Here is a 21,686-nt window from a genome sequence, read left to right on the forward strand (position 1 = left end):
GTTGCGGCCCTGGGGGGAAACCCCGGCGTTCAGCAGGGCTCAGGGTGGGGCAGAGCGTTCCCTCTCCCCCAGGCTCCTGGCTAAGTCCGCCCCTCCCTTTCTCCTCCCGCCTCCAGCTGCCTCTTCCCCTCCACCCCTGCCCGGGGCGCTTGTACGCAGACGGGACTCTCAGAATGCAAACAGCCTTCCTAAGCTGGTGCAGCGGAGAGGGAGGATCTGCTTTCACCAGGCCATGATGCTGGCTTCCAGGGTCAGGGACTCACAGGATAAATGATGAGAGAATGAGAGGGAGAGGCAGAAAGAGATCCCAGAGCAAACAGTGTGACCTGTAGCTGTTGAGTGACTAAGTGACCAATAAGGCGGAACCCAGTAGGCATCTGGAGGCCAAGGAAGAGCCAACTGGAGCCAGCCCCCGTTTGCCCAAAGCGTCGGCCGGGCTCCTTCCAATCCCCCAGACTGGCCAGGGGCTTGAGGAGCCCCCGGCTCAGAGCAGCACCAGGCAGCTTCCGGCCTCGCCAAGTGCCCTCCTTCCTTCACGGAGGACGATACCCTTCCCATGACCCCCCGGGGTAATACTCTTTTCACAATTTTGCTAAACCAACTTACATTTTTTAAAAAAAACTTAAATAAGAGTATTTAAAAAGAAAAGTTAGCAATGCACGTGTAAATGGAAAACCAGCATGGCATGCCACTGAAGGCAAGTCTAAAGTTAAATGTAAAGGGGGGAAAAAAAGCAAAATAATGACATGCTCTCAGATAACAAACCGTTGCCCGGACAAGCTTCCGGACCCCTGCTTGTTAAAGAGGGCAGTGGGGGAGGAGGAGGGAAGCGTTCGGGGCATGGTGGCCCCTAAGGGAGACCTGCTCTTTGAGGCCAGGATTGGAAAAGCAATTGAAAAGGGAGTACCTTTCTCACTGTGAGGGCCACGGCCGGAAAGCTAGGGTGGAACAGTCAGAAAAGCCAGCTGGGAAAAGGGTCTTTAGCCCAAGTTCAGATGGTATAGTCCTGAAGGTCAGCCTGGGCAGGGGGCAGGTGGGCAGGTCTTTCCAGCTACTTAAGAGGTACAAACTTCCAGAGGTCCAGGCCTTCCTGGTCAACTAGCACAGCCTTCACTGGACACGCTGTGCGTGTGCTGGGGGTTGTCCGAGTTGTGTGGCTTCGGAGAAGCCAGCTTCTGTAAAATGGGAACAACAATAATAAGCCTGGGGTTGCTCTCAGGTTTAAGCGGCCCTGTGACAGCTGCAGGGCGCAGCACCTGGCACCTAGAATCCACCCACTGAATGGTGACATCTGCGGCTCTTTGAGGGACAGCCTGGGGCAGCGTGAAGGTGGAAGGGTCTTGGGCGTCTGCCGAGCTGGGTCTGGGTGCAGGACTCTCGGGGTTTCCACCCGAGTGTTGGGTCTCGAGTCTGCGCTCTGTTTCAGGTGCGGGCCGGCTTCCTGATGAACCTGATGGGCGTCCTGCTGCTCAACATGGCCATCAACACGTGGGCGCAGACCATCTTCCAGATGGGCACCTTCCCAGACTGGGCCCACGACCACTTGGCCAACGTCACAGCGCTGCCCACCGCGTCCATGGCCAACGGCACACTCGGGACCCTCTGAGTCCTCCCCGGAGGCTCCCCTCGGCCCGGGCCCGCCCAGAAGGCCCTGCCGCCACCTGCTGTTGGGATCCGACAGGATGGCGCAGCTGCGCTCCGAGATCCAGTGAGCGGCGAGGAAGGGCGGCCTCCAGTCCTCCGCTTGGGTCGACAAGTTCATTATCTAGGACTCCTTCTCCTCTCCCGTGGAGTTCGGGGCCCAGGCATTTCTCGAACCTGCTTCCGGAGAAACACGCTCCTTTCTCTCTGAGCCAGCATGTGGTTGGGGTGCAAGAGAGCCCGACGTCGGCAACAATAAGCAACTCCAGGATGGCACTTGTCCCGAACAGTTGGGGCGGGAAGCTCTCCATCCCCAGGGGCCCAGCTAACATTCCCCACTGGCTTCTGTAAGGTGCACTCGGGAGAGGGCCTCCTGCCTTCAGGGGTCACCTTCAGGGGCCACCTTCCCCAGAGAGGCTTTTGGGTGGCAGCGTTCCTTCCGATCCCCTCACTCCAGCTGCTCACCACTGGCTCCTGTTCTGTTCAGCTGGGGCGCATTCTGCACCAACTGTTTGGCCATGTCGCCTGCCAACACCCAGCAGCAGGCAGGGGACCTTCCAGTCCCTGGAGACATGCACGGGGAGGGACGGATGACGTCCTGAGGACACAGGAGACTGTGCCAAGCTCCTTGCTGTCTCTCTGGGTTCCCAAGTGCATCGGGGGCGTTCTCGAAACCCCCACTGACATCTCTATCCAAACTTTAGGGTTCTCCTGTTTCATCTGATTCAGTTCGCCCATGATTCTGGAGTCGGGCCCCTCCAGCCAGGCCCCTGCTACGTGTGACCCACAAGGCCTTTGTGGCTGCTGTGCGCTTATCAGCTGGTCATTACGTCCCCAAGCTGCCCCGAGTGGTAAGCATATTTGGTTAGCAAAGGCCACATTTTTTGGGGGTGAGATTAAAGTCAAAAGATAAACTGGGGTCTTGAAAAGAGCCGGTTCAATGTCTCAGGCAGGCAAATATCATAATCCTCCTCTACAGAGGGGCACCCTGGGACTTTCCGTGAGTCAGTGGCTGGGGGGGGATCTCCTGGGGGGTTTGATTACTCCTGGTTCCCAGGGGAAACCTCTGGACACCTCTAGTGAACTGCGCAGTACCAGGCTGGGCGGATGCTCTGGCCATGTCTGCGGAATGAATGAGAGGCCCAGCATCAGCACCACCCCCACGCCTCGCCCCTCCTCACCCCGCACCTGTGAGGGACGAGGCTCCCTGAGCAGCTGCGTGGGCTGGGGGGGCAGTTCCCCGAGACTGAGCTCACCCTCTGTTCAGCGGGAGTGAGTCATGGATGTTTCCCTGGAAGCAGCGGGGAGGCTGGAGGAGAGGCCTCTGAGCTGGAGAATGAGCACCCCACCCTTCCCACAGGAGAAGACCTTCAGTACTTAGTCACAGTTACAGCCCCTTGGGGGGTGGGGGAGGGGAGACGTTCACGCACAGAGAAACCCATGGGACTTGTAACCAGATGAAACATGATTTCAAATACTTCTGATCGAAAATGCTATAAAATAAAGAATGTGAATCAGCACCGGTGCTGGAGAGTTTTTATCTTTCTTGACAAAAAAGAGCTTCAAAGCCCCAAGTTCCTGAACTGGGTCAGGAGTCCACAGAACTGACCTCCCTGGCGTCACTGTCTTACTGCTCTGCCCTCTCTGCTCTGCTCCAGCCAGAGGAACTCTTCTGCCTCAGGGCCTTTGCATGTGCTGCTCCCGCTGCCTAGCGCACCTTGCTCCTGCACATCTGCTTGCTTCCTCCCTGTGTGCAGGGCTCTGCCCAGATGTCACCTCCCCAGAGACGCTCCTCTGACCATCTGGTCTAAAACATCATCCTCGTTACTCTCCATCTCGTTATACTGTTACATTTTTCTTCGTATTTAGTCAGGGCATGGTAGTAGTTATTTTCTTATTGACTAAATGTCTCTCTAAAATATGAGAATATAAACTTTATTTTGTTCAGTACAGCAACTCCAGTGCTGAGGATGGTTTCTGACACATAGTAGGTGCTCAGTTAATATTTGGTAAGTGAACCTATACCAGAATTGATGAGAAAGCTATCACCCCTCCGGTCTGGGATCTGTTTGGTTCATTTCTTGGCTCCCTCTCCTTCTATTGGTTCATCAGACGACGTTTATTTCTCATGTGCTCATTCGCTGTCCCCGCCCGCATGGCATTTGCGTTCTAGGGGAGGAGTCAGGCAGATAAATAAGTAAACCAAATGTCTCTCGGGCATGATGCGGGCTAAGCAGAAAATGAAACTGGCCGATGTGACAAACTGACTCAGAGGCTACTTCAGCCAGAGCAATTCGGGAGGACTTCCCTGAGGAGGCGGCACTGGGCTGAGGCCAAAAGGAGTCAGCCTTGTGCTTGTGGTGGACGGGAAGGTGGGGGATGGCAAGGGTGGTGCAGGGTCCTTGGAAATAGACCAGGGACTCGCATGTGGAGTATAAGAGGAAGTAGGGAGAGACAAAACCAAAACAAAACACCTGTTCCAGTTACCTGTGGGTACGTTACAAATCACCTTTATATTCAGGGCCTTAAAATGCAGCAATTGATTGGCTCACGTTTCTGCCTTTGGACAGAGTTCTACAGGGATGGTTTTGTCTCTGCTCTGCATGCCGTGGTCAGGGCCACTGAGCTGGGAGTGTGGCCGGAGCTGGAATGTCCATGGTGGTCGTGGACCCTCCAGGGTAGTGTGGCTTTTCCAGGTGTCCAGCCTGGCCCTCTTTCCATGACAGCAGGCTTCCAGGAAGGCAAAAGCAGAAGCCACAAGGCTCCTTCAGGCCTGGACTTGGCCGCCCAAGAATATCAGTTCTCCCATATTCAATTGGTCAAAGCAGATCACGAGTTGTCCTGGTTCAAGGGCAGGAAACAGACTCCACCCTTTGGACTGTCTGTGGGAGGAGTGGCGTCCACGTACAGCGGGGAGGATGGTTGGCCATCACCTTTGGAAGCCTTCAGCCATAACACTCAAGAGAAAACTGAGTGAAAGATATAAATATGCCCTTCTGAAAAGGAATATCTAGGTAGCCAGCAGGTTAATAAAGAAATGCTCAGATCCCCTTGTAATCAGGTCAATGCACGTTCAAGCAATCAGAGCGGCCAACACTGGAACAGTGGGCAGTAAGCGGTGGTGAGAGGGGAGGAAACAGAAACCCCTGTGTCCCGCTGGGGAGACGCTGAACTGTTCCTGCGAGTCGGGCAAGCAGCTGAGGGGGTTGTTGTCTGCATTCCCCGTGCCCGTTATCCTGCTCCTGGGTTTACAGCCCAGCAAAATGGTCCCTAAGGAGGCCCGGGGGTGTCCAACCCGCAGCCCGCAGGCCGGATGCAGCCCAGGATGGCCGTGAACATGGCCCAACACAAAATCATAAATGTACTTAAAACCTTTTTTCCCCGCTCATCCGTTTTCATTAGTGTTTGTGTATTTAATGTGCGGCCGAAGACAACTCTTCCAGTGTGGCCCAGAGGCGCCGACAGGTTGGACACCCCTGTAGGGGGACATTTGTGCCACCGTTGTTTGAGGGGCCAACGAGCTGGAGGCCACCTGGGTGACCGTTAGTGGCGGCACTGTTTAAATGAAATGTGGCGGAAGCACACGGTGAGATAATACGGCCTCCAGGCGCGATGAACAGCAGGCGCGGGAGGGGGCCAGACACATATTCCAGTGCACATGGGGCGGGGTAGGTAGACAGCTGTTCGTATGGAAAATACAATTAACACACGCGAGTGCGAGAATAAACTGTGTTTTGCATACTCGCAACTGCCAACCTACTTTTGCCTCCTATCAAAAAACTCTATGCAGAGTCAGCAGGCAGTGGAATGGAAGCGCTGATGGTAAATGAAAAAAGTGGGCACCAGAGTCACTGCATGGAGACTTCGGGGAGCCGGGTGGGACTCGGCTCCGCCCCCGACATGCGTAGGACCTGAAGCGGCCCCTTTGCCGTTTCGCACTTTGGTTTCTGCGTCTGAGAAGTGAGAGCACGTTGTCAGGGTCCCAAAGGGAGTGGGTAAGCACACGAACCAGCTCATTTGAGGACAGTTTAGCAAAAGGCCTGGTTACAAGGTGTGGGCAGAGGATAGGAAAAGCACAAGGGAAGGCGTGGGCCCTGGTGGGGGAGGGAGGGCTAGTCAGGAAGAAGCACCCCCAGCCTGAGGCCTGGACAAAGAGAGGCCTGACGGGGGCTGGCATCTTCGGTCCCGGGGCACGTCCACTCTCGATGACTCCACAGGGAAAGAGATGCCCTGGATCTTCCTCTCCGCCCTTCCCCAGCTTTTCCGCTGGGGCACCCCACTGGCCAAACGCAACTGTATTAGTCAGAGTTCACCAGAGAAACAGAACCAGCAGGATGTGTGTGAATGTACAGATACCCAGGAAATTGTCCAAAAGCGGCCTGCTGGCAGAATTCCCTGTCGCTCAGGGGAAGGCAGTCAGTTGGTCTACTCAGGCCTTCGACTGATTGGGCGAGGCCCACCACGTTATGGAGAGCAATCCGCTTTACTTAAACTCCATTGATTGAAATTCAAATCTCATGGAAGAACGCTCTCACAGAAACATCCAGAATCATGTTTGACCAAATACCTAGGCCTGGCCAAGGTGATACATTAAATTAACCATCACACCAACAGAAGCTAAAATGCCAGGGAGTTCTTTGCTGCGGCCCTTCCAGGTCCACCTCTGGCGGCACAAGGCGGGGAGGAGAGAGGGGTGGCTGGGTTTGGGGGGCAAACTGAGAAAACGTGGCATGGAAGGTCGAGACCATATCAGAGCTGGCAAAGTAGTGGTCCCCAGGACCACCTCCAGCCCACAGTCAGGTTCTCCCTCCCCCACCTTCCATGGGTTTTAAACTATTCAGTTATTGCTAATATTTTAAATTCAGGAGACTTCACATTAAAATGTGAATTTATGTTTCTCTTGAAAAAGAAAATACCAGAAGATCTGGCAGTATGTGACCTCACTGCTGTCTGACAACAATTGTTTGGAGGGAGAACCTCTTGTTTGCCACAGTCCCCACCACTCCTTAATGTCTTGCACTGGCTGTCTTCATTTGACTCTGTCACCTTCCTGGCTTTTGAAGGCGTTGAATCTCTGGCTCCTAAGCAACGTGATCTGGAAAGTCCATTTCGGCTTTAGTGGTCACAGGTTCTAATAGCCTGGGGCAGCAGTTACGGCAGAACTTTCTGTGGTGATGGAAATCATCTACATCTGCCTTGTACCATACAGTAGCCCCTTGCAACTGCAATGCGCCTAGTTGGAATTCAGAGGGGCTGCAAGTATAAAACATACACCAGACTTTAATAACTGAGTACACAAAAAAATGAATGTAACCTATCCCATTAATAATATTTCTATAGCCCTGGCTGGCGTAGCTCAGTGGATTGAGTGCGGGCTGCGAACCAAAGTGCCGCAGGTTCGATTCCCAGTCAGGGTACATGCCTGGGTTGCAGGCTATGGCCCCCAGCAACCGCACAGTGATGTTTCTCTCTCTCTCTCTTTCTCCCTCCCTTCCCTCTCTAAAAATAAATAAATAAAATCTTTAAAAAAATAAAACATTAAAAAATAATATTTCTATTGATTGCATGTTTGAAGGATACTATTCTGGATATATTAGGTTGAGTAAAATCTTTTATTCACTTTGATTTCACTTTTTAGGTGGCTGCTTGAAAAAAATTAAACTGTATACGTGGCTTGCATTCTGTTTCTATTGGGCAGCACTGTCTATCTGGGACGATTTCAGCCGCGTCTCCATATTCTCAAACCAACCGCAGGGCAGCGACGCTCTGCACCCACAGGCTGTGAAACCCGATGACTCTCATACTATATATACCTCTCATTCTGATTCGAGATCTGAGGCTTTACCACTTCCTCGTCCGGTCCTGTCTTATGGCTCTGAATCCTCCACCCAGAAACCTCCCCCCTAGCAACGCTGGTTCCGTTCTGGTGATTCAGATGCCCCTTCCGGGCCTTGTGGGCCTTGGAGTGGAGTTAGCCTTATATAGGCAGAAGTGACCGCCTACATGTGCTGAGAAAAGTCAAAAATATCTCCCGCCCCTTCCCTCCCTGTGGCCCCATCTCTTCCCAGTCTCACACACCCACCCGAGGCCTTCAGGAAAGGACCCACGTGGGCCTTACCCAGTCGGCTCCCGGGTGCCAGCACAGAAACTGGGGAAAGTTGGCCTCTTCCCAGACTGCTCCTCTCTGACCAGCACAGCGCCCAGAAGTTTCCTGTGTGGGCGGAGCCTGGTCAGGGCCTCCCGGAGGCCTGTACACTCAGGTCTGAGCCGCCCGGGGCACGCTCAGGCACAGCCGTCAGCCAGGTGAGATGGGGCGGGCAGGAGTTTATCTGTTGTTAGCTGGGCACTCTGCATACAACGTTTCATGGAACCCTCAAGCAACCCCAAGAAGCAGGTGCTGGTATTCTCATTATAGCAGAGTCCACGCGAGTTCAGAGAGGGATGGTGTGTCGCCCAAGATCACACAGCACACACGGTGTGTGGAAAATCTGGTAACGAGCCTCATTTTCAAGGGGCTCCCCACCTCGGTGGGAGCAGATTAGAAGCTGCCCTTTGTGAAGGCATCTGCACGTGGCTGGGCACGGCCGTTTCCACCTGGACCACTGTGCTCCTGACCTTGACTAGCCGGCCCCCGTGGGCACATGTGGTTGCTGCTCTTGCTGCACAGCGGGGCTCAGTTCTCTGCCTGCACTCGGTGCCTGGCTCACCTTCCTGGAGTGGCTTGTGACCTGGGGAGGGTGGCAGGCTCTCTGAGGGCCACACGTGTTTCATTCAACTGTGTCACTTCTCCTATCTTGGTCACAGGACATCCTCCTCCAGGCCTGAGCAAGCGACCCAGGCAATGGGTCCTTATAAGGGAAGAATGCCACCTAAGGGTCAACCCTAACTGGCCCCTCCTGCAGGGTGGGGACCTCCTAAGGAGGCTGTCCCACAGGCAGTGCCAGGGCACAGAGATGCTGGGAGAGGACAGCTGCAAGTGTACCTGCAAGGCAACGACTGCAGCTGAGCCCATACAGGAAATGCACATTTATTGAGCACCTACTATTTGCAGTGCCAGAAGAACCATAAGGTCCTCATGAGTCCTGGGACTCCCCTCTACCCGGCAGAGCACAGGGGCTGACCAGCTGGCTGCGGGGCAGGATTGCTGGGTGTAAATCACAGCTCTGCCTCACACTAGCTCAGTGGCTTGGTGAAGGGACTTAACTCTCTGGGTCTCCATTTTTTTGCAATGAAGAATGGCAATCACAACAGTCCCTACCACAAAGGGTTGTTGGATGTAAGGACTCAATGAATTGGAATGGAAACATGTCTGGTGCAAAGCAAGTGCTCAGTAAAGGTTAACCATTATCATCATCATCTTTTAAGAGGGGGAAGGTGAGGCTGAGACAGATGAGGTGGCCTGCTCAAGGCCACACAGCTAGGGAGGGACACAGCTGTGCTTTGAAGCCAGGTCCCCGTTGGGCTGAAGACAGGAAGGGAGCTGGAGAGAAGGACCAGAGCCACTGATGGTTGCAGAAGAGCCTTCGCAGGAGTCCAGGGGTCTCCCGTGGGTCCCCGCCCCCTAAGAGTTAGGGCATGGAACCGTGGACAGGAAGGGAGAGAGGAAGCTGAGCAGAGGTCTAGTCCCAGCACTACCACCCGTGAGCCGAATGGCTTCCCCGAGCCTCAGTTTCCTCCTCTGTGAAATGGGGCTAATGCCACCTTCCCGTTATCGGGACTAGAGACGTTGCTTGGAAAAGGCTCCTTCTCTCCTCCCACACCTCCGACCCACGCCGGCCCGACCGAAGAGGAGGAGGCAGCTTGCCCAACCCCCGGGAGGTGGGCCCCGCGGGGCGGGACAAGGAGACCAGGAGGGCTTAATTAAGGGCAGAAAAGCAGAAGTGACGGGGTTTCCCAAGTGCTGGAGGACTCAGTTCCTCCCGCTTCCTCTCCACCTGTCGACGCTGCCTAAGGCTGCCGCCTGGCTGGCTCTGCGGCTGTTCAGGAGGCATGAGGACTCTCTGGGGGACAGCTGAGCACCTCGTCAGGACCGGGTAGGTCTGGGGACCTTGGGCACGGGGGCCACAGACAGGAGGACAGGCTGGCCTCCGGGAATGAGTCTAGGTCTCGGCTCGGCCCTTCCCTGGCAGCGGGACTGGGTGAATCCTCACCTCCCTGAGCCTCGGTTTCCCCGTCTGGGAAATGGGAGTGAGAGCACGGCCCCCCAGGCCGGCGTGGGAACAAAGGGGAAAAGCCACACAGAGGGCCTGCCGCTGTGCGTGGCTCGGAGGGAGCGGTCAGTGAGGGCAGCGGAGAGCCTCATGGCCACCCCTTCACACAGGCCTTGGCGCCCGATGTGACTTAGGGCTGGCTTTCCTTTCCCACAGCGTTGACAGGGGCTAGTATTTCACAGCTACCGGGTTTCCAACACTAATTATACCGCAGGAGGGGGGTCTAGCCGCAAATGAAAATGACTTCAGGGCCTGGGAAGGCCCTAATTCATGATCTCTAGCCTCAGGTGAGTCCTCCATGTCGCCCACATATCTATCATTTCCTCAATTCTTTTCCTTTCCCACTCTCCTGGACAACAACGTTATATTCCTCCTTTAACTTCAGGCTGCCATCGACTCTTCCAGCATCCTCACCGTTGGTGCTGACCTCACTCCCCGCCACCCTGAGCAAACAGAAGCAAACACAACTATTTATGACGCACCCACTACACGCCAGACACTGTTCTGGGCACTTGGGACGTGTCAGTGATCAGAGACCAGGTCCCTGCCTGGTGGCTGCCTTAGTGACAGATCATAGCTGACATGACACAATTTTCCAGACACAAAATGACCCTAGGAGGTACTACTTTTATTGCACCATTTTACAGATGAGAAAACTGAGGCACAGAGAGGTTACGAAACCCAGCCGAGATCACACAGATGGTGAGTGGTAAAGTGGGGATTTGAACCCAGGCAGTCTGGAGTCATGCCTTCAACCACTGCTGTGTTCCATGTATATCAGTTGATACTGATCTATAATTGGCCACTTGGCCTGTCCACTCACCATCAGTTGTGCCCATTTCCTCTGCCTTCCCACCTGTTGTGAAGAGTGGACGGCCCTGCTGCTTTCTAAGAGCAGCCCCACGTCTTGTGCTCTGGGTCTGACCTCTGCTGCCCACAAGGAGGTCACTGCAGGGGGCCTCCCATTCATCAGTGTCCCCCCTTCTTGGTTGGATCTCCCATCTACAAACCGGCCAGAATTTCTTCCGTCTTAAATGAACTCCCTTGATCACAGTTCGCCCATCAGCTACTGCATTTTCCTGAACCGTCAGCAGCATTTGACAGAGCTGATCACTTCCTCCTCCTTGAAAAACTTTATTTATGAGGCTGTTCAAACACCCCACAGCTGGTTTCTCGGTGTCCTGCCTGGTTCCTTCTCATCTCCCAAACCGCTGGCCCTGGAGCGTGGCGGCTCAGTGCTTGGATCTCTCTCCTCCTCACCAGCACACACACCTCTTGAGGAATCTCATCCTGCCCCGGGACTTTAGATACCATCAATAAACCAGCAACACCCAACACTGTATCTCTAACCCGATCTCTCCTCTCAACCCTGGACTCGTGTTTCCAACCACATTCTCAGCAGCTCCGCTGACTGGCTGAACTGGCAACTCAAATGGAAGACTTTCACCTGCATTCTTCCTCTCCCTGCTCCACTCAAACCTGCTTTAACCACAGATTTTTCTGTCTCAGGAAATGACCCCATGATGTTTCCAGTTGCTCGGGCCACCAAATCCTCTGGCCATGTTTGTCTCACACCCATGGCCAATCAGTCTGTCGGTCTTTTCTCTCTTCCAGGAACATGTGTCCAGAATCCAACCTGTTCTTCCCATTCCTCTGCTGGCACCAGTCTAAGTTCTAGAAGGGCGAGGATGCTTGTCTATTCATTCATTCCGGTTTCTCCAATGGCTGGCACATAGTAGTTGCTTAATAAATATTTGTTGAATACATAAATATAAGGAAAATAAAGTAGAAAAGTTTCTCAGAGGTAAACTAATCCCCTCTCCCCTTTCCTCCGCCCTCCCCTCCAAACTGTAGAGGAGTGTTCAGTGCCACACAGAGTCAACAGGGAAACAGTGTCTTTAGTTCTCTCTTTCATTTGTGCTTCTCTCTTTGTGACTCTTTCACTCCCTTGGGCTGGTTGCCCTCACAAAATTGGAACTATGGACACAGGCAGCTCCGACATTCATTCTCACATCTTCGGGAACTGCCTGGAAACTGGGCTCTTTCCTGACAACTCCAGTGAGAATAATCCCAGGGAAGGCTCTGATTGGTTCAGCTTGGGTCACGTGGGTTTGAGGTGCATTACTCTGATTGGCCCACCTGGGAAGAGTGCCTACTCCTATGGTTAATGGGATGGTTAATGGGATGGAGCCTGCTAGCGGATGAAGGGTTTGTGGGGCAGGGACCCGGGGCAGACACCAAACTCCCCACCCTCCTGATAGAGGTTCCCCAATTTTTGTATGTGCAGGTGCAGATTCTGGCACTTGGGACTTTCCAAGGCCCTTGTCCCACTTCAGGCTGCCTGGGTCGCCTTCTCTCAGCCTATCCCAACCAGCTGTGGCCAGCTGTTGACCCAGCTCCTCCTGTGTGGTTCCCTGGCTGCCGCTGCTGCCGGTCTGGCCCACCAATGGTTGGTGTCCTTGCTGCTTTATCCTCTGGGGCCCGCGGCCATGGTGTCTACTGTTGGTGGCCTCCTGGTCTTCCTGGGCCTGGGCCTGGTGCCTCCGGCTCGCTGCCTGTTTGCCCTCAGTGTGCCCACCCTGGGCACAGAGCAGGGCCGTCGCCTGCTCCTGTCCTGGAGTACTGCCACCCTGGCTGTCACCGTGGTGCCCAACGTCTTGGCCAATGTGGGCGCAGCTGGACAGGTGCTGAGGTGTGTCACGGAGGGCTCCCTGGAGAGTCTGCTCAACACCACGCACCAGCTGCATGCAGCGTCCAGGGCTCTGGGTCCCACGGGCCAGGGCCTGACACTCCAGGCCCAGGGCAATGGCTCTGTCTTCCGGCGTCACATGCTCCGGGTCACTCAGCAGGTCCTGGAGGACTTCTCTGGCCTGGAGTCCCTAGCCCGGGCAGCAGCACTGGGGACCCAGCGGGTGGCCACAGGGCTCTTCATGCTCGGCCTCCTGGTGGACTCAGCCCGGTATCTCCACTGCTACCTGACCGACCTGCAGTTTGATAACATCTATGCTACGCGGCAGCTGGCTCGGCAGCTGGAAGAGGCCCGGGCCACACACCTGCTGGCATCTCCACCGGCCTGGCTACTCCGGGCGGCTTGGCCGAGGCTGTCCCAGGGGGAGCTGCTGAGCTGTCTCCTGAGGCTGGGGCCACTCACCCTGCTCCTGATGGCCACAGCTGTGACGGTGGCCACAGACCACGTGACCTTCCTCCTGGCACAGGCCGCCGTGAACTGGGCTCAGAAGCTGCCTGCTGTGCCCGTCACGCTCACGGTCAAGTATGATGTAAGTGTGGTGATGGGAAGGCGGGTACGGAGCCATTTCCTTGAGGGAAGGGGTAGCATTTGTCAAATCCTTGGCCTGTGATTGAATTTTACTTACCTTCGAGTCATAGCCCTGGGAAGGGCTGAGACCCTGGGGCACCCTCGGATGAACTTAATTCCCACTCCAACCCGACACCGTGGGCTCTGTTTTGACCTCTACTGCAGGTGAAAATATTGATCCCCAGGAATGTGGCAGCATGTCCCAGCCCCCCTTTTTCTCACTTGTACAGATTGGATCAGTCCTCCTTTTCCTACAAGGGTATGTGAGCTTTAAGTGTGATAGTATCTAGAAGCACCTAGTAAGCACCACGACCCATGGGAGATGCTTAATAACTACTGGCCATTATTAATAGCTCACATCTGTGAATATCAGACTGTGTACATCAGGGCTCAGGAAGGGTCTAGATCAGGAGCCCACCAGCTATGGCCCACAGGCCAAATCTTGCCAGCTTCCTATTTTTGTAAATAAAGTTTTATTGGAACACAGTTCCCCAAGGGCAAGTTTGAGCTGTGGCAACAGAGACTATATGGCCAGCAAAGCCAAAATTATTCACTATTTTAATAGTTATATATAAAATATTTACTATCGAGTTACTCTTAGATATTTACTATCTCATCAGGAGTTGTGGGTTTTCAGTCTCTTCTTTGGCCATTTTACTGCTGAGGACACGGAGGCTCTGAGAAGTCAGGGTACCAGCCCACTCTCACCCAGCCTGTGAGTGGTGGAGCCGAGCTGCCCGGCGGCTCTCGCGGGCGGGCTAGGCAGGTTCACGGTCATGAACTCCTTCCGCCGTGAGATCTTTCTGTTTTACTGTTATGGTGAGATCGCACACAAAGGTCTATCACGTGCCACACACCGAAGTGTCAGACCCTGAGCTGGTAATATGAACAGCTAACATTTATTGAGTACTTAAGTAATGTAAGAAAGTGTTTTTCAGACTGCATGAAATGACTTTAATCAATTTAGGGGTCATAGTCATCATTTTTTAGTGAAATAGAATAGACTAGAAATGTCCGTGAGAGGATATTCTAGGTGATAAGGGCATGTACTGTCTTATGAAATTTTTCTTCAAGCACAGTACAATTTCTGCTTGGAAGGTACGATGCAGCGCTGTGGGTTACGATGAGGAAGTGCCAGACAGTGTCCTCAGTGTGTGGTCGGATGCACTGAGTCTCACCGTGTCTAAGAGGCCGTTGGTTACAAGCCACACCATCATTTCGGGTGCCCTCAGGAAGGAAAATGCTTCCAGTGAAGCCACTGCCCAACGCCTTCTTACCATTCAGAATTTCGATGGCATTTATATAAAATCGTTCCCTTACTTTTAACATAGCTTTCTTTCACCATAGTTTGTCATGTAGAGAAAGCAAGAAAAACAGTGAAGTTTGGTTGTTTTCCTCAAATGCCCTCCCACTCAAGCCTGACTTTTCTGAATGATTCCGGCTGAGCTTCTGCGACTTCTCATGCCCCACTGTTCGCTGTGCCCTCGCGCGCACTGCTGAGGCTCCACCTCGGTTTCCAGCATTTTCTTCCAAGCTACAGACGCCCGCTCTGCCGTCGGATGCTGGCACCCCGACCCTCTTAGACGTCAGGGACTGGCATGAGCACTGGAAGCAGTTATGGGTCCTTTCGACTGGAAGACACTTCTTGATCTCAAAGATGTCCAAGTGTGTAGGGGGAAAAAAGTGTGACCCCAGAACGGATGAAATAAGATAGCTCATTTAATGGTCCCTGGGGCCCTGCCAGAGAGGAACCGCTATCATCTCGTGTTTACCGATGAAGACACCGAGGCTCGGAGAAGTTAGGAACCTTGCCCACAGCCACCCAGCCCCGTAAGTGGCGGAACCAGGGCTGCGCTGGGACTTCTGTGTGGCCTCGGCACACCCATTTGCATGAACTCCTCCCTCCGCTAAAAATAGCAATGACGTCACTGAGATGAACACAGATATATTAATAGTATACAGTGAAACATAGTCTTCAACTGAAAAGTTAATTTTAAATTCTGATTTTAAAAGAAAATGAACCATTTTCACAGACTCCTGAAAGTATCGCGGGGCCCAGTACTGAGCTCAATGGGGAAATTGGCTCTGGGCCAAGCCAGGATCCAACCCACCAGTCTGACCCCCAAGTTCAAAGGGTTAACCTCTGACCTCCCTACCTCTGTAGACATCATTCTTCCTCCCTCCACCCTAACTCGTGGAAAGTGTAGAACCTGATGCTTATGAGAGGATATTAGGACCCGCCCTGGCTGGGGCTGTCCCCGGGGACAGGCACCCACTGTGTGAGCTTAGGGTCCCCATCTTTTAAATGAGGCTCAGGCTGGGCTGGACCTCATAGGCGGGTGCTAATCTGACGGCAGAGACATCAGGAGTGTTCAGCCACTGTGGGCTCAACAAAGAGTTCATGCCCCGGAAGCATGAATTTTTTTTTTCTAAATGGGAGCAATAATAAAAACTATTCTTCGAAGAGTGAATTACTTAAAGAGAAAATAAACTATTACTCTTCAAAGAGAGTCATAATAAAAGTAGCATTTGCACGGTGTTTTTCCTTTGGCAACAAGCCTGTCCCAGACTCCTGATCTGTATGATCCTCCCTGAATCCCAGAAGGCAAGTTGACTTCTGCGTCCCTTCTGCGGTGAGGGCAGGGGAGGCTGACCCGGCCCTGCACGGGAAGTGGTGGGGGACGGGATGGCTGGGCACAGCATGTCGGTTAACTTGGCCTTTTTGTCCTTTGTAAAGGCTGCATACACCGTCCTGGGCTTCATCCCCTTCCTCTTCAACCAGCCGCCGCAGGAGAGCCCCTCCTTCTCAGCCCACAACTCCTTCCAGTGGGAGCTCCGCTTCACCTCCCCTGGCTGCCCTCTGCTGCCCGCCCAGCGCCCCCACACGGCCGCCCCGCTGGCCGCGGGGGTCCTGCAGCTCGTGGCTTGTTCCATGGTCCTGCTGGAGACCTACGCCCGCAGGTTGCGGCACACCATCGCAGCTTCCTTCTTCAGGGCGCAGGAGGCGAGGAGGGTCCGCCACCTTTACGCCCGACTCCAGCGGAGCTATGACCGGAACCGAGACCAGCAGCCGCTCCTGCGGACTCCTTCCTGATCCCCGCACCCGGACCTGCCCGCAAGCACCCAGCATGGATACATAGGCCTGCTGCACAGTGGACGGACACGTGGAAGAACAGACAAGCTTGCAGAAGAGAGGGAAGATCTTTGGAGTCGCACCAACCTCGGTCGCAACCTTGGCCCTTCTGCTTCCACCCTGTGTGACCTTGGGTAGGCTGCAGCACCTCTCTGAGCCTCAGTTTCAGCAGCTGCATCATGACAATGATATGAGCTACTTTCCACATGGCAATGTGGTAAGGACAGAATGAAATCTGGGGCTTGAAAGGCCTCCATCAACAGAGACTCCAAGGGGAAGGCTCGGAAGTGAAGAAATGGCTCAGCACCCCACCCCCCACCCTGGCCAGGCGGGGGGGTCTGGATCCAGGCTCTCGCCTGCATCAACTACTTTACCTAGTCGTGGCGACTTCGCCTCCTGAATGTGTCAAAATGGTCCCGGAACTTATTTATATGCCCCTGAATCATCTGAACTTACTGATAGTAACCTAAAATGATCTTGATTTTGTAAATAAATGTATTTATTAAATTCTAAATTAGAACCAGGTTACTCCTTTGCTTTAAATTCCTTTGGGGGCTTCCCAGGCGGGCCTGCCAGGTTTAGCCAAGGAAAGCACAGGCCTCCAGGTTCAGTTTGGCTTTTCGATAAACAACAAACATGGGGTTAGTGTCCTCGGGACATGCTGTCCTTCTACTAGACATACTTAGACTGTGCCCATATTGACTGTTGACCTGAAATTCAAATGGAGCTGGTTAACTGTGCTTTAACTGGCAACTCTCTGCCTATCTAAGTTATAACAAATCAAAATTCCCTGCTCTGCGGGCTTGGCACTTCCTGTTTCCCCCTCCAGAAAATTCTCCGCCGTTCTCTCACCTGCTCTCCTTCACAGGGGCCTGACCTCCGTGAGTCTATGCGCCCTGACCCCTGGTTCCTTTGCCCTCTGGCCGTTGGCTGGATGCAGTCAACGGGGGCACTAACAAGGCTGTCCACAGTGGGAAGGGAGGACGAGGTCGGGGTATCTGTTCCTGCAGCCCTCTGGGCTGTTATTGGGCAGATGTCACCTGCCACTGGCAGGAATGAATGGGCTGTGGCTTCACAGCATCCGTGTCAGGAAGAAGCTGCTCCACCTAGGCCAGGAGCAGGATGGGCGACTTCCTGGACCATCACCCAGTGGCTGACACTGGCAGTTGGGTAGGGTGGGTGCTGCTCAGTTGCGGTGGGCGCTCTTGGGCAGTCTACCTGGGCGGATCCTCTGGAGTTGCTCAGTGCGCAGCCTAGGCGAGTATAGCACATAAGGCAGAACTTACTGGGAGTGGGGTAGTTCCCCAAAGGAACATTGAAGTGCTTGCTATCAGAAGACAGTACTGATGTCAGGAGGATCACGGCAAAACAAAACACAAAACGAACAACAGACGTCCACCGCAGATGAGCTGACCCAGGTCAACTGCAACTGGTGTCTTCTCCCTGGGCAACTAAGTGCATCCCCCAGGGTGCTAATACTGCCACCTATTGGCCACAGTGGAGACTGCATGATCCAGTATCTGCTTTCCTCTTCGCTCCCTCCCTTCTTCCACCCTGCATTTTCACCTCTCTTCCCCTTCCCTGCTCTGCCTCCTCTAGACTACCCTAACTCATCATATCAGGGATGGACCCTGTGCTCTGTGCCGGCCAGTATTGAGCCCTGGACGTGGGGACCTGCAAAGCTATGGAATTCAGACCCCGCCCCCCTCTATGTCCCTTCCCCTGTTTTCCTCCTATATCCAAGAATATGCAGTATTCTCCCCTCTTTTTCTTTTAATCCTCACCAGAGAAGATGCTTATTGATTTTAGGGAGAAGGGAAGGAAGGGAGAGAGAAAGGAAGAGAAACTTCAGCGTGAGAGAGAAATATCAATCGGTTGCCTGTCGTTCATGACCTGACTGGAACCGAACTCAAAACCTAGGTATGTGCCCTGACCGTGAATTGAGCCTGCGACCTTTCGGTTTATAGGCAACTAACTCATTGATGTTTTCCTCTCAAATCAATGTTTCTCTCCCTCTCTCTCTCCCTTCCTCTCTCCCTCCCTCCCTCTCTCTCTAAAATCAATAAGCATATTCTTGTGTAAGGATAAAAAATGAAATAAAATTTACCTATAAATCTGTACCTATAAGTGATATTTAATATTTATTATTTCGGTCTTTTCTTCAGCACTTATCTCAATGAGGATTTCTGTGTGTGTGTATTCTCATCTCTCTCTTTACAGACTCACATTTGAAATTCAATTAATGGATGCAGAATGCTTTTATAGTCCTCTTTCATTTTGTATATCTTTTATACGCAAATTGGAAAAACCATACATTTTCCTTCTTTATAGAAAAAGATCATTTAGGTGCACAAGTGGAAGTCCCTCTTCCTCCTAAATAATTTGGGAGAACTCGCTTCCAAATTTTATCTAAGTGTATATAGCCATAGGTATGTAAATGGGCATATCTTTATCTAATCATGTATATGTAAAAGATAGAATGATGCTTCGTTAGTTGTCGGCCTTTCATTTTATTTCACTTCGGATTAGATCGTGGGTATTTTTTATTACATAAATAACTTTATTCATTCTTAGCACTGGCACAGCACCCCATCGTGAATAGGCACCATAATTTATCTAGTTATTCCTGACCAAGGAACATTTAGGTTGCTCCTTTTTTCTATTGTAAACTGTGTCTCCATGAACATCCTTGTAAAAAGTATGTATGCAAATGTCGCTGGGGTGCTGAAAAGCGCATCCCGAGGAATAATGTGGTCTCCCACTGCTCTTCACATTTCTTTCACAGGAAGCTCTCACAGAATGAAAATCTCAGCAGAGCCCACGGGCTCTGAAATGAAAATACTCTTAGATGATAAGCAGAACATCAATCCATGACCACAATCTATTTAGTAATTAGAATGCAAAGACCTAGGTATTAACTCTACATTCTTCCTTCAAAGTAAATGAATGATCATAATGTCAGTTCTATAATCTCCTCTTTGGATCTTCATCCTCTTTCCTTTCTGGCAAAAAAAAAAAAAAAAAGCCAGGAAGAGAGGGCAGGGCACAATACACCATGGCATCCTATCGTGTTATGATGCATTAAGCATTAATGCATTAAAATGCATTAAGTTCCTGCATTTAAGTTATAGACCATTTGTGCTAAGCACGCATATTTATATGAATACACAGCTTGCCTAAAAGCAGAGCTGGAACAAGGATTAGGGTGCAGGCAGTTTACAAGGGAGGTGATTTCAGGAAGTAGGGATGAAGAAGTGGAGAGAATGAGATAAAGGAGGAAAGTCAGCCTCAGGGGGGTGTCATTAAAGCCACTGATATAAATGACAGGGATCTGATTGTGCCAGGACCTCTGAAAAGCATGTAGAATGTTCCCAGAATTGTTCTCCTACAGGGGCTGGAGGCCAGGACATTGGTTTATCACTGTGTTTCCTGGTGGAGTACCTACAAGATCCGTGATCTCTATCCCAACAGAATCTAAGGTTGTGGAAGAGTACAGCACAGATTCTGTAGCTGGGAGTGACAGTGAGGGAGGGCAATCCTGCTGTCATCCTCTTCAGTGGCTCCAAACTGAGTAAAAGCATACGCCACATCCTGGTGGACAACACCCAAAATTCTCAGGGAATTTTTCCACAGGCCCTGCCTTAGCTGAGCCTTTAGTAATGCATACCATAGTTCCACCAGGCTGGCTGGTTCAGGCTGATGTCACGTAGGGTGGGGTAGTGGATCTCAGGGTTGGGTGCCCATTATCACACCTCCTGTGCTATAAAATGGGTGCCTCCGTCGGAAGTAGTATTATGCAGAATCCCAGGTCAGGAAATGAGGTGTTTTGTCAGTCCTCCAAGAGAGGCACCGGTGCACTGTGGTCAACAAGGAAACCCACATGCAAAGGCCATGTCAGTGTCGGCAAGGGTGAATCACTGCTTCCAGCAGAGTTCAAGGGGCCTGCAGTAATCAGCTTTCCACCAAGAAGCCGGCTGTTCTTCTCCAGAATGACACCTTATCAAGGGCTCAGTGATGATATCTGGGGCGACAAGTCAACCTTCAGTAACAGCAGCAGCAGCAGCAGCAGCGAGACCAGCCGCGACAAGAGACAACACCGTGCTGTGGGCTCATGCATAATCTCTACCCCGGTTGTAACGGCTCCTTCATGAATGAGTTTATGGTCCACGCACTGATGTGGGCAAAGACATCCATAAACTACTAGCTTTGTCCACGTGGTCGATGTTTTCGGATGAGCCCTGTAATGAAACACGGCAGGAGGCAGACTGCTAAGGCGGCCCCTCGAGAGCCCTGGCCCCTGGTACACACACCTGAGTCTGCTTATGACATCGAACACCCATCTGGGCGCTGCTGGGATGGGGTTCTGCAGATGGAATGAAGGCCCCCAAAGAGGTGACTTTGAACTAGGAGGATTATCCAGATGGGTCTGACCTAATCCCCTTTGTCCTTTAAAAGCAGAGTCTTCACAAAAGAAATTAGATGTGGTCCTGGTGTTCTGGAAGAACACAATGCCCACATAATGGAAGACCTGTGGGGCCATGTGATAAGGAACCAGGAGTGGTGTCTGGTTGACATGGCAGCAGGACAATGGCCACCCCAGTCCTACAACCACTGAATTGAATTCCACCAACCACCAGTGAACTTGGAGGAGAACTCCACCCACCAAAGAACTTGCAGCCCTAGAACACCTTGATTTCAACCCAGAGCAGAGAATTCACCACACCATGCCCAGACTCCCAATCTACAGAAGTGACAAGATAATACAGTTGCCTAGTTTGAAGCCTCAAAGCTTGTGGCAATTGGTTACCCGGTCATAGAAAACTAACATGAACACAACGATCTTCACTCTGTGCGCCGATCCCGCGGTCCTTCTGCACTTCTGTGGCCTGGGTCGTCTTGCCTCCACCCAACCCCCCAGTCCTGCTCCGTCTGAGTCGCAGAGGAGCCAGGCAAGCGTCCCAGACTCCCCACTGATAGATTTCCTTTCATCACGAATCCTAGGATAGTTAACGTTTGAACCCTCCAACGCTTTCGTACATTCAGAAATGTCTAGATCGGTTTACCAAAACCAGCGACGGCTTTACCGTAGTATTGATTACATTCTTCTCATTGTTCCTCTATGAGATCCCTTCATATTTAAAATGTTCCTAGGGGTTACTCTCCAGCGTGTTTTCTGATGCTGAGTGGGAAAAGCAGTAGGAAAAAAATATATGTAAGATATACAGCTTTGGTGTTCATAAGCTAGGTTTTGGAGAAACGTAAAGATTTGGGGGATCATTAGCATTTTGGTGGACATTTAAAAGTCTATAAACTTCGTTTCTCATCTATAGTCTTCGGTGAAATTAATTGGCAACTTTTCTTTTTTTAGTAACCGTTCATAGCAATC

General features: G+C 52.2%; 2 protein-coding genes across 3 annotated transcripts in view; both read left to right on the top strand.

Moving 5' to 3' along the window:
• SLC13A3 (solute carrier family 13 member 3) overlaps positions 1–3,161 on the top strand; it is a 58,075-nt gene extending 54,914 nt beyond the window's left edge. The window contains exon 13 of one of the 2 annotated variants that reach the window (XM_045833015.1): positions 1,427–3,161. In XM_045833015.1, coding sequence (XP_045688971.1) covers positions 1,427–1,992 — 566 coding nt within the window. In that variant the 3' untranslated portion in view covers positions 1,993–3,161. The remainder of the gene's footprint in view (positions 1–1,426) is intronic. The other variant, XM_045833016.1, reaches the window with a different exon arrangement.
• Positions 3,162–8,938: 5,777 nt separating this feature from the next.
• Positions 8,939–16,375, top strand: LOC123815206 (osteoclast stimulatory transmembrane protein). The gene is made up of 4 exons (XM_045833431.1): positions 8,939–9,015; positions 9,594–9,674; positions 12,139–13,129; positions 15,905–16,375. Exons 1-4 carry the CDS (start codon positions 8,939–8,941, stop codon positions 16,259–16,261), a joined length of 1,506 nt encoding a protein of 501 aa, XP_045689387.1. The 3' UTR covers positions 16,262–16,375.
• The last annotated feature ends 5,311 nt before the right edge of the window (positions 16,376–21,686 follow it).

This window comes from Phyllostomus hastatus, unplaced genomic scaffold (genome assembly GCF_019186645.2).
Source record: "Phyllostomus hastatus isolate PE091 unplaced genomic scaffold, TTU_PhHast_1.1 phas_contig_17, whole genome shotgun sequence".
NCBI lineage: Eukaryota > Metazoa > Chordata > Mammalia > Chiroptera > Phyllostomidae > Phyllostomus > Phyllostomus hastatus.

Excerpts from the sequence above, each read along its gene's own strand:
- LOC123815206 (XM_045833431.1), top strand. The coding sequence starts at position 8,939 with ATGGAAACATGTCTGGTGCAAAGCAAGTGCTCAGTAAAGGTTAACCAT. Across the intron at positions 9,016-9,593 it reads CATCTTTTAAGAGGGGGAAG|GCTGCCGCCTGGCTGGCTCT; the intron begins GTGAGGCTGAGA and ends ACGCTGCCTAAG. Across the intron at positions 13,130-15,904 it reads CGCTCACGGTCAAGTATGAT|GCTGCATACACCGTCCTGGG; the intron begins GTAAGTGTGGTG and ends TCCTTTGTAAAG.